This window comes from Cavia porcellus, unplaced genomic scaffold, assembly GCF_034190915.1.
Source record: "Cavia porcellus strain 051 isolate PalLab524CR breed Dunkin Hartley unplaced genomic scaffold, mCavPor4.1 scaffold_26, whole genome shotgun sequence".
Taxonomy (NCBI): Eukaryota; Metazoa; Chordata; class Mammalia; order Rodentia; family Caviidae; genus Cavia; species Cavia porcellus.
Window position 1 is genome coordinate 9,320,129 of NW_026947509.1, and position 15,222 is coordinate 9,335,350.

Genomic DNA, 15,222 nt, shown 5'->3' on the forward strand with positions numbered 1-15,222 from the left:
CCGGACAGCGTGGGGCTTTTAAACTGCAGTTGGGTGCTGGGGATGGAAGCCAGGACCTTTGCACTGGGCAGCACCCTGGGCCCTTTGGCACTGATGTCCGTTGGAGACAGGCTGTTCTGGCTTTGTCCAGGGCCTTACGAGGTCGTAGGCGGGGCTCCTGCAGCGGTGGCTGGAGCTGGAGGGGGTGATGCTGGGATTGATTCATGGGGCAGCGCTGGGATCAAGGGTGAGAGCTGCCCGCCCTGAGCAGTCAGATAAAATGAAAAGGTCAGAAAAAAACATGATCAGCCAGGCGTGGTGGCACACTTCTGTAATCCCAGCACTTGGGAGGCTGAGGCAGGAGGGTCGTTGTGAGTGGAGACCAGCCTGGGCTACGAAGTGAGCCCAAGGCCAGCCTGAACTTTTTTGAGGGACCCTGTCTCAAAAAGAACAACATCAACAAAAAAAAAAAAAAAAAAAAAAAAAAAAAAAAGGAAAGAAAGAAAGAAAAGGCTGTGGCCGCCCCTTATCGCTCTGCTGCCTTCTCCCCACCACGAACTGTTGTGTGTGATGCTGCCCTGCCTTGGAGCCACTGGTGATGGACTTTTTAGTGGCCCTGTGGACCCCGTGGAGAGCAGGATCTGTCCACAGCACCGAGGACAGGGAGACTGTTATCTCTCCTCCTCTTCCCTCTCCTCGCTTTCTTTTCTTTCTCCTCTTTCTCTGTCTGCTAAGCATGTTCCTTTTTGGGGCTTAGAACTCTCTGTAGTCCAAAAATGAAAGAAACCTAGGAGTGGAAGCACACACTTGTAACCTTAGCGTGCAGGAGGCTGAGGCAGGAGGGTCACTTCCTGTTTGAGGCTTCATAGTGAGACCCTGTCTCAAATAAGATAAAATAAAGTAACATAAACTAAAACATAAAATCAATCATCAAGTAAAAAGCCGTATCTGTGCCACAGCTGCCTTTATTTCTGCCCTGCGAGCAAGGAGCTCTCCTCTCCCTCGTGGAGCTCAACGCTGTGTGCTGAATGAGTAGTTAAGTGGATTTTGCGCAGACTGCTTCGGCCTCCTCTCTGTGTGCAGCTAACCACACTCGCTGCGCATTGGAGGCAGAGGATTTGGGGTGGCTGATGAAGACAGCTGCACAGGTGGGGGTGACAGAGGTCTCCAGGGTCCACTCTAGGCCAAGTGGGGAGGGATGGAGATCACCTGGAAAAGGACAGCTTTGTCTTTGCACCGTTTCGACCCAGGGCCTCACCCCAGCCTGCCTGCACTCAGCGTGGTTGCACAGTTGTTATTTGTTGTTTGGGGACCAAGTCTTACTGTGGTGCTGAACACCCCGCTGCACTCCAACGTGAGATCCTCCTATTGCAGCCTCCCAGGGTGCTGGGATTGCAGGACTGCATCACGCCTGGCTGTTCTTGGGCCTTTTTGTTGCTGCTGTTGTTGTGTTCTTGTATTCCTGGCATTTTAAGTCTTGTGCTCAAAACCAGGTGTGGTGGCACATACCTGAGATTCCAGCTCTCAGGAGGCCGAGGCAGGAGGAGTCTTGCACAAAATGAAGACCAGCCTGGGCTACATTGTGAAACTTTGCCTCCAAAATAAAAAACAACCATCGTCATCAAGAGGGCCCGCAGTGAGGGTTTTACAGCAGGGTGGCTGTGCTTGGTCCCCAGCCCTGTGCTCATCGGAGCCTGGGGTTCTGGGACACCGAAGTTGGGAAGTGGAGCTTGGAAAGAGGTCCCTGGTGAGACCCACCATTCCCAAGGACAGGAGCACTGGGCAGGGGCCTGCATCTAGGTGTCTGGGCTGGTGTCTGGGAATTAACCGCTCCTAGGGCAAAGTGGGTGTCTCCTAGAGAATCCTGAGCGTCAACTCCCTAGGCCAGGGCTATGGGATTAAACAAGCCTTTCTGGTTTCTTTGTGTTGTTGTTGTTTTATTTCTGAGACAAGGTCTTTTATGTAGCACAAGCTACATAAAAGAGTTTGAACTCACAGAAATCCTCCTGCCTCAGCCTTCCGAGTGCTGGAAGAATCAGAATGTGTTCATTGTTGGATGGTATGGGAGACCACCGAGTCACAGCCCCTGCCCAAATTATTAGCGTTTTCAAAGCTGTTCTTCACTCTGGTCCCCAGCTGAAAGTCAGGAGGACTGAAAGACTACAGAAGATTCTCTTCTTCTTTCCCCTCTTCCTCCTCCCTTCCATTTCCCTTCCTCTTTTTTGCACTGCTGGGGACTCAACTCAAGACCTTCACACTGAGCTCCATCCACAACCCTCCTGTCTTTTTTATTTAGGTTTTTTTTAATTTTTATTTTGAGACAGAGTCTTATTAAATAGCTGTATTGCCAAGGCTGGGTTCAAACTTGGGATCCTCCTGCGTCAACTTCCAGAGTGCCTCACCTGGTTAGGAAACTTCATTAATTTTTACTGGAAAATAAATAGCTCCCCGATTGCGTGACATCTTCCCCAGTGGCTCCAGGAATTCTTGGCTCCTCCCACCACACAACGACACAGTCTTTTTGTTCAATTTAGGCACTTGGAGGTCGTCCACAGCCCATGTCTGTCCATCGCTCAGGGTCAGGGTGCAGGAGTGACATCAGTAGCACCTGGCAGGTGACAGGCGCCCTGATGGCCCTGGGAGAGGGAGGAGCAGAAAGCAGAGACACAGCCTTGGTGGCTGCCAGGGAACACAGTCCTCCCCCAGGCCTGGCATTGGGCTTGCTGTCCCTCTTCCCAGCACTTTCCTTTGCTGAATTACATTCTTTTCTGTTAGAGCAATAGTCCAGTGTTCATGGTAAAATCTTCCAAACCATGCACAAGAATGTAAGATACTCAGTAATGATATTAATAACCTCTGTTATCTTCTTACTTTTTATTTCATCCTGTTTCGTTGTTGTTATTTTGTTTTGTTTGAGGCAGGGTTTCCCTATGTTCACACTGATCTTGAATTCACTGTGCAATCCACCTGGCCTGGAACTCAGAGTGATCCTCCTGCCTCAGCCTCCTGAGTGCTGGGATGTCAGGCGTGCCACTGTGAGCCGGCTGGTTTCCTATCTGCGATGGGCTGGAGAGTGAGGTTTCTGCGGGCAGAGAACCTTTCCTTCCAGTGACATGGCTGGCGCTGTGCTTGGATCTGGGTTCTGTGTGCATTCTCAGAACTCCCTGCAGGACATGGACCTGGTTTTTGGTAACCCTCTTTTCTTTTCCCTTTTGTGAATGCTCCTTCTTAACCATGGTGAAACCAATCCAGAGGAACCCAGATCTGTGCCCCACCTGCAAAGCCCCATCTGCAAATCCCTGTTCTCCTCCAGGCTATCAGGGTTCGAGGACTTCTCATTCAATGCCAGAGGATCCTAATTCATTGACTGATCAGGCCGCCTGGGGCGTGAGATTTCTCCAAGGTTGAAAGCACCCAGTTGCTTTAGTTCCCTTAGCTAAGACGCGGGGCTGGAGTCACACCAGTGTTAAGAAATCCGGAAGCTCAGAGGCCGGGCATGGTGCTGCATACCCCACCTTCCAGCACTCAGAGGAGGCTGAGGCAGGAGGATGGCTGTGAGTTTCAGGCCTGCCGAGGCAGCATAGCAAGACCTTGCCTCAAAGAAAAGAAAAGAGTGAGAAATAAGGGAACCAGGCCTCAGGTGAGTCTCCTCCCTGGCTCTGCAGTCCCTGGGCTCAGAACCACACTGGGAAGTCCTGGCTCTGCTGGCCGCAATCTGGAGGTGCTCAGGATTTTATGCCTTTTTTTTTTTTTTTTTAACTCTGCTTCAAATTTTGAAAAAATGTACAGTAGTGCGGAGCAGTTGAGCCCAGGCTAAGGAAAGAAACGGTCCGCTCCGTGGATTGGTAGGGTATGCATGTCTTGATTTCTGTGTTCTTCATTTTGGGATCACAGCCTCCAGCGTTGAACTTGGAGTTTAGCTGGTGGGGGTTGGGACGGGAATCAAGGGGTGGAGTCCAAGCTCTTTGCTCTGTCGTAACCGTGCTCCTGCTTTGATTTATTCTATTCTTGCTGCCAGGGATGGAACCCAGAGCTTTACACTATATTCCACCCCCAGCCCTTTCTCTTTCATTTTACTTATTTTTTATTTTGAGACAGAGTCTCATTAAAGGACCACGGGATCTGGCTGGATTGGTTTGTTTTTTGTTTGTTTTCAAGATAGGATCTCACTGTGTAGCCCAGGCTGACCTTGAATTTTCCTGCCTCAGCCTCAGAGTGCTGGGATTACAGGCATGCACCACCACGCCCCAGGTATTCAGTCTAATTGAAAGTGTTCTAAATAGCTAACTTCCTGCCCCCACTTTATTTTAAAAATATAAACTTTTAAAGTCTCCCTGGGTTGAACTTCACTTCTTTGTGTAGAATTCTAATTTATCCAAGGGTGAATTAAGTTTTTACTCTCCTGACTGATGAAAACTGTTTTTATTTCCTGTCTTAATTCGGTGACTGAACCGGGGTAGGGGTGTCTTTAGTTTGTTTTTCTGCAGCACAGACTGACTAGGAGTGCTGTGGCACACATCGTAATGCTGACACTCTGGAGGCTGAGGCAGAAGGTTCCCTACAAATTTGAGGACACCCTAGGCTGCTGGGGAGTTCAAGACCAATCTGAACTACACAGAAAACAAACAAAATCATTAAAGGAAATGGAAGTCAAGATGTGCATATAAAAGGCCACCTGATTACCTAGAGAGGAGAGAGTTAATGCCTCTCAACTAGTTCATCCTCATTTATTTCCGGTCTTCCTGGGTCCTTTGTCCTCCATGGGGGTTCAGGCCTGGGTGCAGGCTCGGAGGGCTGTAGGAGAGTGCCTCTTCCAACCTGCTTAGGTGTGGCCTGGCTGAAGCTCCGCCCTCCTCAGCCCAGGGTTCCCCACAAGGGAGGCTCCTGCTGGACCCGGTCCCAGTCCCTGCGTTGGCGCCCCTGGGGGGAACACTGTCCCCTGACCTCTGCATTCAGGGCACCTGGAGCCCTGCGGAGACAGTGAGCTCTCAGGAGATCTGGTGTGAGGAACCCTCTGGACACTGGAGATAAATGCAGCCACGCTGCTACCAGAGCCGTGGGGTGAGGGCGGAGTAGGCAGGGCTTTGAAGGATGAAGGACAGAAAGGCCTGGGGGCGGCTGCTGTCTCCTTCTTTCCCCAAGCAACTGAATTCCTTGCTGAGTCTTTTTTTCCATACTGGAGATTGAACCCAGGGTCTTTGCACTGCTATATCCATGGTAGTTTTTTAGTTTTTATTTTGAGATAGGATCTCACTAGACTAGTAAATTGCCTCGGCTAGACTTGAAATTGCAGGCTTGGAGATCCTCCTGCCTCAGCCTTTCAGGGGTACTGGCATATAGGCTTGCACCACTGCACCCAGCTCTGGATTTTCCCTGAAGTGTACTTGTACTCATTTTCTTCTGCCTTTACTCCCTTGATAGACACAGAGCCCATCTGAAGTAAAATAGCATTCTCTTCCACCTCTTCCTTTATTAGAGGCTAAAAATAATAGAGCTGCATTTATGACATTGATGGTACGGATCACCTTTGTTATCCACACTGCTGAGAGCATAAAGGGAGTCTGAACATCCCCAGGTCCTTTTAAAAATGTTTTTCTCTTTAAAATATTTTTATTTTAAGTCAGTATCTTACTGAGTTGCTAAATTACCCAGGCTGGGCAGTATCCTCCAGCCTCCATTTCCCAGAGTGCTAGAATTACAAATGTGCACCTCCATATCTGTCCAGAAACGCCTCAGTTTTAATGTTAAAAAGAAAATGTCTCCGGGAATTTAGCTCAGTGGCATAAGTGCCTCCCTTGCAAGCGTGAGATTGCGAGTTCAATCCCTGATACCAAAAAGAAAAAAGTAATGACCTCTTTAAACCTGTTTATGTGGATACCAGCGTTAACATTGTGCATGCTTTTCTTTCCGCAGATAGTTCTTTGAAAATGTGAGGAAAAGAGTAAATGTCAAAACAGAGCTACAAAATGTATCGAACATTCTTGTGCATTCAGGAAAGATGCTTGGTGCCTCTTTATACTGTTTCACGCAGGCCTGCACACCCACATGCGCGCTCACGGCACGCCGTCACCCTCTGCACACCCCCCCTGTCGCCCAGAGTCTGCCCGTTCCGAGCCCTCCCTGGTTACCCAGCTCCTTTATTTTGGACAAGGCTGTCTCGCACATGATTGAGTCAACGGTGGATAGCTTTTAAAAATAGAGATTTTGTCCTTTCTCAGGTTTATTGTTTATCGTAATCATCTTTCAAGTGAAAAGGCTAATTTACGCTTTCTATAGGAATATTTGCAGCTTGATTATTATAATATGATAGCTGCCTGGAAAGGTCTAAACTGGGACATTGACCTTGGATGTTTTCTGCATTTAGCTCTCCGTGCTTAACATTCAGGAAAAAGAAGATAGCTGCACCTCATTTACTAGTGTGGACTGTCTCGGCCGCACACCTCTCAGAAAGCTGCGGGGCCCAGGTGCGTCTCCGTGTCACCAAGGCAGCTACTTGGGGCACCCACCGAGCTGACACCCGGCCCCAGCTGGGCTGCTGTGGTTTATCATGTAATTTCCCTGGCATTGGATACTGTATATGATGCACGCGACCAGACGAAAGTGGAATAATCCTGAGTTCATTAATCAGAAACCAAACTGCCTCTTTCAGTGTCTCTGTCTAACTCGGATTCTCTCTTTTTTTTTCTTTTTTGGTGAATTTCCCATTCTTCCCCCAACATTTGGGTTTGGTGCGATCTGGAGTTAACGTAGTTGATATCCAGGAATGGGCGTTTTTCGTATAGACCGTGTCATTCGGGATGGGCAGATTTATAGGACCAGAGGGTTGTCAGAAGGAAAAGTTTTTAGTGCTGCTCTGCGCAAGCAATGATTGCTTTTAGCAGAAATGATCGCTTCTTCTTGCCAATGGAGAAAACAATTTAAATATCAAAGCCCGTACCCTAGAAACAGAAGGCTGCAGAGAATGGGGTGTGATGAGTTGAGACAGTACCATGGTGTCACCCGCCAGTGAGAGAAGTGTTGGGGCTTCCGTGGGAGAGGGGGGTGTATGGGTCTGTGCCCTGTACCGCAGAAATCGCCACGGTGGAGCTGGGGACAGAGAAGTGTTGACCTGCCCAGGGCCACTCAGGTCACATATCACAGAGGGGTGGCAGGGAGGCCTCTTCTAGGTTGCCTTGATTGTAACTTAGGATTCTTCTCCCAGAAATGTTCTTGTGGTTTTTTTTTTTTTTTTGGATTTAAGGCTAGTTGGTGGCTGGGTGCGGTGCCACCTGTAATCCTACCACTGGAAGACTGAGGCAGGCGGGTCTCCACAATTTGGAGGCCAGTTTATCTATGTGTAGTGAGTTTAAGGCCAGCCTGAACTATGTAAGGAGACCTTCCCTGACTCAAAACAACACTGGCAACAATAAAAAGATAGCAGTGCGTAACTGTCTCAGGTGGCTTTTTGGTAGCATGCTATGTGACATCATACATACATTAGATAGCAGAGAGAGCAGGGAAAGTGGTTCAAATACTAAACAGCTTTTCAAGGGTTTATGATCTTGAGGAAGAATCTATAAAGGCAGATTAAAAGGCAATTTGGAAATCGAAACCTGTGATGCCTTGTTTAGTTTTAAATATTTAACCAGTGATACATGTGCAGTAAAATCTGCTTTCACAGTGACAGTGATGGATTTTAAATATTTAAGTGTAGATTCATCCTCTTAATTTTCAGAAAAGAGGTGACAGGAGCTAAAAATAGCTCTTAATACTCAAGAATAGCGACACCGTGTTTCTCACTGCCTTTTGCCAACAGAACTCAGGGTGAGGATATTTTGGGAAATGATTCTAAAGAGGGTGTGTGGTTGCTGGTGTGTGCAACTCCCAGGAACCTACCTCTGTTGACATACGGGTTTCGCGGCTGCTGCAGCCTCTGCTCCTTCTCGGTGGCCCTGAATCCACACTCCTGGCTGGTGCCTGTGTGTTGGTGCAGATGGAGTTGTCCGGCTGTTTGAGGCCGGACTGTTGAAGGAGTAAAATGGGAAGCCCCGTCCGTCCGTGTGCATCAGGGCCAGCTCTTAGCACACTGAGGTTAACTAATTTTATTTACGTTCTCCGTGCGGTCCAGTTTTCCTGATTTGGGTAGACTCCTGGTGGTAAGATTGTGAAGTGTACGGATGGGCTGATTCACAGTGTGTTTTTGTGCTGCGCTGTTTATTTTGTTTCTCCCAGATACTCTAGCTGGGATGCTTGAAGGTTTAAACTCCCGATTATTCGTGGCTTGTGTATTTCCTGTGACTGTCACCCTCTTCCAAAGTGAGGAAGGCTCTTGAGATGGCTTAAGCTTCGTGTTTATCAGATACCCCTGGGAGCTGTCTGGAAAGTGTAGTGAAGTGGCTGTTTGGCATTTTACACTGCTTAAACTGGACTGGGGATAGTGAATGGAACTGTGGGTGCCTGACGTGAGCCAGTGACCTTTGACTTCACAGGGACGTGGCCAAGGTGGGCACCCAGGTCCTTCACAGAGAGGCCAGCTGGGGGGTGCTGAGGCACTCTTGGAGGAGACACAGCTCAGGAGAGGAGATGGGGGGTACAGGGGGGATCACTTGGGCACAGAAGCCAGATAGATGTGTGCCCAGGGGTACAGACCTTTCTGAAGCTGTCAGATGGCTCCTAAGGAGGGCAGAGAGATACCCAAAGGGTGAGAAAATTCTGGGAAATGCGACATCACTTCTGGGCAGTGTGCTGACTTCGAATCCAGTGGTAAATAAGGGACTGTAAATCTTGTCGCCAAAAAGCCATTTCCAAGGTGGCCAGGCAGATGCTAAGGAGCAGAGTGCAGGAATTCAAAGGAACTGAGCAGGACCAGGCAGCACTGGCCAGGACAGCGAGAGGCACTGGGACTCACTGTCATTTCTATCTTTTTTTTTTTTTTTTTTAAGAAGATGTGCTTCTGGATAAAAATAAGACAAACTTTTTGGAGGTGGGGGGAATATATCTTTGAAAACTATGTACAATCAAATCTGTCAATTACCTTAAGAATTTTTGTTTATTCAGAAATCAAGGTCCTAATCATATGAACCAAAGATTTTTTTAAAAAATCTACTTCATGCAGCATTAGCTTCCATATTTCTTTGATTGTATTTTAGAAAGAAAAACATGTTTCTTTGGCAAATGTCTTTTTTAAAAAAAATTACAAACTGATTACATGTCTCACTTTAGATTGAACAGTCAAATTTTTCTCTTCTTTTTTTTGGATGTCTGCAGAATGCTTGGATTTTCAACATCTCAGAGCTCTTTTAATTCCCTGCTCACAACCAAATTTACATCTCAATTGCAGAGTTCACATTTAACAATATAGACAGCATAATGCTGCTGGTAATTACACTTTTACTACCTGCTTTTATACACTGTATTCTCAGGCTCAGATTTTTTGCTCTGTGAGTTCTGATCTAGAAACTTGTGTGCATAGAGATCATAAATAAAAAGGGCCAGGTTCACAGCTTAGATTTAGCTAAATACAGGGGCAGAGAAATTGCTTTTTTTTTTTTTTTAATTTTTCTTGTAGGGGGAACCAAATCATGTCTGTCATCTTTATATTCTGAATTTTAATGTGTGCCCATTTCCGTGTTTTGTTTTGTTTTTTGTTAAAGGCCTAGAGAATTTGAGAAGGTTGAGGGAGAGATCCAAGTTAGTTTTGATTCCATGAATTTAACACCCTGAATATCGGAACTGATTTATTTTTGCCTTCCAGATTATACTATTTCTGCCATGTCAAGACTTAAAATGCAAAAGGTTGGTAAGTGACAGAGCTGGATTACATCAAAATTGTGGTTCTCCACTTCCCATAAGGTAGCAGTTATCTCTCTGCCATAAATAGCTGCTATCTCCTCCCATGTACATTTGCTAGTATATAAAAAAATTCACACCATTTAAAATAGAAGCTAAACATAACTGTGTTACACAGAAATTGAAAACACTCTGTATACTAAGGGGAAGAACACTTTTATTTTTTTTTTCCGCATTTCTGATTGAGAATGCCTAGTTCTGCCAGGACTGTCTGTTTGCACCCAGTCCTGACAGTGACCAGGCTGTGTTTATCACAGGCTTCCTGGCTGACTTTCCGGAGCATGAAATGCAGACTGTACAGAAACAAACCCTTACCTGCGTTTTACTGGAAGGCTGAAGGTTTAGGGTAAAATCACATAAATCAGTGGATGTTTCCTAATTTTGGAGTTTGTGCTGACAGGAGTGTCTGATGGAAACACCTCCAGCGCACTGTCCAGTAAAGCGCTCCCTCCAAAGCCCACCCACGGGCTGTATTCTGTTCAAATGCACTGAAACAGACCCACAGGCACCCACCAGCCGGCCTGGCCTTCCTCCCTGGAACGGGAAGCCGGCTTGCCCTGCACCTCTGCTGGGAAAGGCAGCGAGCGCACGGGCGGAGACACAGGCTCGGACGGCGGGGAGACGCTTGCACACACACGGCCTGCACGCGCGTTCCTCCGGGCGGTGGGACACTGGTCCTCCTGCATAGTTGTGTCAAACTGCATCTGCGTCTCAGAGAGGAGGACGAAGGACCCAGGCATCCAGAGGCCAGGTCTTTTGTTGTTATTAGTTTTAAATAATGCCCAAGCTACATCAGGACAGCAGGAAAAGGCCGAGAGAGAAAGAGGTGGCGGAGAGACAGCCAGAGAGCCAGAGCTAGCGCGACAGGCACTCAGAGGCGCAGAGGCAGCTCTGGGGCGCGCAGGCCGGGCTATACCTTCTGCAGCGTCCCTGCCCCGCGCGGCGCCTGCGTGTGGTCGCGCCTCCTCCTCTTCCTCTTCCAACCCGGGCGGCGCGGATCTGAGCTTGGCAGCCCATACGGTGGCCCCTCCAGGGCTGGGGACTTAAGTTAGGTTTCTTTTGTACTTCCCAGAAAAAAAAAAAGAAAGAAAGAAAAAAAAAGGATCCGCAGCTCGGCGGGGCACAAGCAAGACCGCTCGCACGCCTGCACGCTTGCTGGCACGCCCGTGCACACCCGCCAGCTCAGAAGCCCGCACGCCCGCCCACTTGCACCGCCACCTGCCTCGTGCGCTGCAGCCCGGCCGGCCCGCGTGCACCACGGCCGCCCGCGCCAGCTCCGCCCCAGCCGCTACCTGCCCGCCGCGCCCGCAGCGCGTCGCCTCCTTCCTGATTGGGCGGCCGCCCCCCAATCGGTGGCGCGCCTGGGTTGGGGGGGGTGCGTATGCAAAGGCATGCTGCATATTCATGAGCTCCAATCGGGGCTTTAAGTCCTTGATTAGGAGCATGCGAGAGCTCGGTCCCCACTGGCCGCGCCTCTGCGCCCGCTCGTCGCCGGCAGAAGCTCGCCACTAATTGCACGCCGCTCTGTCAAGGAAACTTTGATTTATAGCTGGGGTGCACAAATAATGGTTGCCGGTCGCACATGGATTCGGTAGAACTTTGCCTTCCGGAGTCTTTTTCCCTGCACTACGAGGAAGAGTAGGTACCTTTTCTTTGCTCCTGCAACTCGCGTGGGGGTGCGCGCGTGGGTGCGCGGCGGGTCTGCACCCGGGGCAGAGCGTGCATGCTGGGGCGCCCGCGTGCACCCGCGCCCGTGGGTGTCCGCCTGGCTCCTTTGTGCACGGGCCGATCTCCTAATTCGCTAAGTGGAGAATTGTTCTCTGACTACAGTGTTACCTTAGAGGCGCAGCTCAGCTCGGTGACTGCCACTAAAACAGCTGTGTGACAGTCACTTCTTATTCAGGTGCTAAGAATAGGCATTGGCTTGCGATGCCTAGTGAACTGTTAAAAATTCATCTTTAACCAAGGACCCATTTTCATGCCAAGGAGAGAGGCTTTAAAGTATAATATTCAAAATGATTTATACTATGGAGTGCCTCTTCTGTATTCGCAGTTTGACAGATATTTTTGGCTCCCTGTCGTTTCTGACCGTGCAGAGTTAAGAGACAGAAATGCACATTTACTAATTCTCCTTCGGAGAACAATTTAAAAAAAAAAAAGCCAGCCCTGAGCAGTTCAGGGCTAGAGTAATGTTATTTGCATGGCGAGCCTTAACTGAGCACTTAACTGACAAATAAGTCCATTAAGTAACATGAGCTTTTCACACATTATAAATATTTAAGGGGGGGGGGGTTTAAGCAGAAACAGTATTACTGTTAAAATCTCCCCTTCAGTGCACCGCGCTGAGATTCGGGTTGTGTGTGCAGTGTCTAGAGATTATGGAAAAGTACTTTTGTTCTCCTATGCAGTTAATTCCTGTTGATGAGTATCTTGGTGCTCGTGGAAATAGATTTAGAGGATGAGGGAGAAAGACGGAGCAGGAGGCCAGCAGAGGATAGGGGAAGTGAACCTAGGCATGCTTGTGTAAGGAGTGGGTCGTAAACTTAATTTCAACCCACTGTTCAGATAAAATGCGAGTGGGTCACGGGACCTGTCACACGGGTTTATCTCTCTCTGTCGCGTCAGTTGCCTGGCTTGGCTTTCTCAGTACAGTAGCAGCAACTGTTAGGATTCTGGAGAGCGAGCGTGCTGTTGGTCAGCACTTCCCTCTGTGGCTTGTGAGGCGAACATGACGTTCTCGCGTGGGAGACGAGGTCCTGCGTTAGAGGTGGATGTCCACTAGCTGTCCTTACTGCCCGCTCCTTTGTAATTAAGGGAGGCACGGAAAGTCGCTGGCTGGCTCAGTGGCTGCCAGTCTGCGTGTGTGTGTGTGTGTGTGTGTGTGTGTGTGTGTGTGTGTGTGTGTGAGTTAAGTGCTTGCACACACACGCGCACATGCATACACAGCCGCGCACACAGCCAGGGTGTTAGCCGAGGCATGGATTTAGAAAGCACCAACAGATCCTGAGGCTGTATTTGGATCAGTTTGAAATACTCCAGGGAAGAAAGGACCTTAAAATGCGTGGAAGGAAAAAATGAAAAATAAACCAAGGTAGGAGTGCCGGCCTGCTGGAGGAGGTTAGTACACCTGGGCGTCTGGAATTGGGGAATTTAAAATGTCTCCCTGCTAGGAGAAATGGCTTGTGGACTCACCGGGATTCTGAACTTTTTTTTGTAAATAAATAAACCAACTGAACTTTAAAAATCTCACCGCCCCCCCCCATTCTTTTTAAAGTAGTTTCCTTGAATTTAACTTATGTCTAATTTGAATAATTAGTTTAGATAAGCCTCTTAAAGGAGATACATTTAAATGAAATCAGGACACAGGTCCTTTTGGTGTTGGCGCAAGATTCAAACTCGCTTTCTGTTTTGGGCTGAATTAAAAGTCCTCTTTTAAAAATACAGATTTATTGTCCGGTTGCAATTTTGATGGTTACGTGGTTCACTGGACAGACAGAAAGATCCAACGCCAGGCAACACATCTGCCTCTCTGTCTCAATTAATAACCCACAGAATTTATACATGCTATTAATATTCATAGTAATTGTGCCGGATTAAACCCCATTACGTGTGTGTATACATAGAAATGAAACCTGACTTGTGTAGTTTCCGAGAAAAATATTGTACCATTTCTGCTTTGGAAGCTGTGAAAAAGACTCACGCAATTTATTGACCACCATTCAGAGAGCTTAAGACGTTTAACCTCTAACTGTATTTTTTTGTTTTAGGAAATGTACCAGCACATTAAAGAATACAATGCTGAGAGCTTGTTTTACATTTAGCAGCGGTAGTAGCTGATAGCATAAATAGATGAAAATAATATATCTGCTCATTTTGACATATGTGTCAGTCTAATCATTGTAAATGAGTGTGCTGATCACAGGAATCCCTTTCAACCTCTGATTAAAATGTAACATTGACTACAGGATTATAGAGAGGACTTAATTTTACTGACTGTTTTAACAGTTGTCACAGCTGTTGGAAGAAGGAAAGGCAATTGAAACACTCCAAAACAGACAGGGCGGGGAGGAGGGTGCAGTTTACTAAATTTCAGTATGATCATTGCGATCCAGACACTGAACATTTGTGAATAGTTTTGTGTCTTAAGATCCTTGCATGGAGCTATGCAAGTTTTATTTTGTATGACCCACTCTTTCTGTGTCAAGGTTTTGATTTTTTTCCCTTTTCTCTTGTCTCTTCTTCTGAAGACCTCAACTGAATTGAAATGTAACTAAAGTGGCAAGATAATGTCAGAATATGGGGGCTAGAATTAGCCAGGCAGGGAAAATATAGGGAGGGAAGGAAAAGCCTCTATCAGAGTAGACTCTGGCTACTGAGGAAAGGTAGGAGCCTGCCCACATCACTTTGATGTGATGTTATTTGCGAAGTAGGAGCAGGCATTTAAGTTTATTTTTGTAAGAAAGAATACTGGAATCTCCAGACTTGAGGCGCGGATGACTTTTCTTCCCGGTCCTTCTGTGTAAATCTGTTGACAACACCTGCAGCCTTAAAGGTGGGTGATGGAGGTGGCGTTTGCAGATAATTTCTCTGTAAATTACTGGAAGTGACAAGCAGCAGCCTTTGGGGGTGAGCGTCTTCAGCGGGAGCGTCTGGCCAGCTCACCCGTCACACCGCTAGTCAAACAGGGTAATTCTATTTTTCCAAGGATCCCATAACCAGGATGCATATCCCAAACCATAGCTGGTTAAGACAGCCAGGCGATGGGTATTATGTAACATAGGATATTTTTGTTTGGAATAAACATAGAGGAAGAAGAAGAAGGAGAAAAGGATAAAAAGTGGTCCTGAGTTAGTGGAATAAATGTGGGAAGGGAGTGGTGGTGACGGTCACCTGCGTTTCTGAAGCCCTTTGTGTTACTCTGTGCACCATTGGGGGGAACTTTTAAAATCCTCCTTTTGCAGGCAGACCTAGAAACCTGCTTTGCATTTTCTGGGAGGAGGCAAGGGCGATGATGCTGGCTGGTTCTTACAGGGATGGTTTCTCAGCTTCGTGTGTTTATAGCACTGCTGCTTTATTTACTGAGCCTAGTGTGTTGCAGCGGTAATTAACCCATGTTATTAGCAAAGCCCTTGTGGATAGCCATTAATTCTCTTGCATGGATGATCATTTTTCTGCTGTTTTCCCTCCAATAAGGTATCATTGTTCATATATACACACACATGTATTGTGTATATAAATTGACAGCTTTGGATTTGTTTTTGTGATTGCATCTGTTTCTCTATGTTGACCATCTCCTGAAGAATGGGACTGTAGCTCAGTTTTTAAAAATTCTACTAGGAGAAAATCAATTTTCGCAAAGTAAAAAAGACAAGAAATCAAAGGTTAAAAAAAGGAAATATTGCAGAAATCAGTTTT

General features: G+C 47.3%; 1 protein-coding gene across 16 annotated transcripts in view; it reads left to right on the forward strand.

Moving 5' to 3' along the window:
- Positions 1 to 15,222, forward strand: part of Esrrg (estrogen related receptor gamma) — a 540,107-nt gene that overhangs the window by 327,621 nt on the left and 197,264 nt on the right. Inside the window, exon 1 of one of the 16 annotated variants that reach the window (XM_063236695.1) lies at positions 7,906 to 8,049. The exons of 14 other annotated variants lie outside the window; for them this stretch is intronic. In XM_063236695.1, the coding sequence (XP_063092765.1) occupies positions 7,997 to 8,049 (53 nt within the window). In that variant the 5' untranslated portion in view covers positions 7,906 to 7,996. Of the gene's footprint in view, positions 1 to 7,905; positions 8,050 to 11,244; positions 11,446 to 15,222 lie in introns of those variants that run through there. One more of the 16 variants, XM_005005595.4, reaches the window with a different exon arrangement.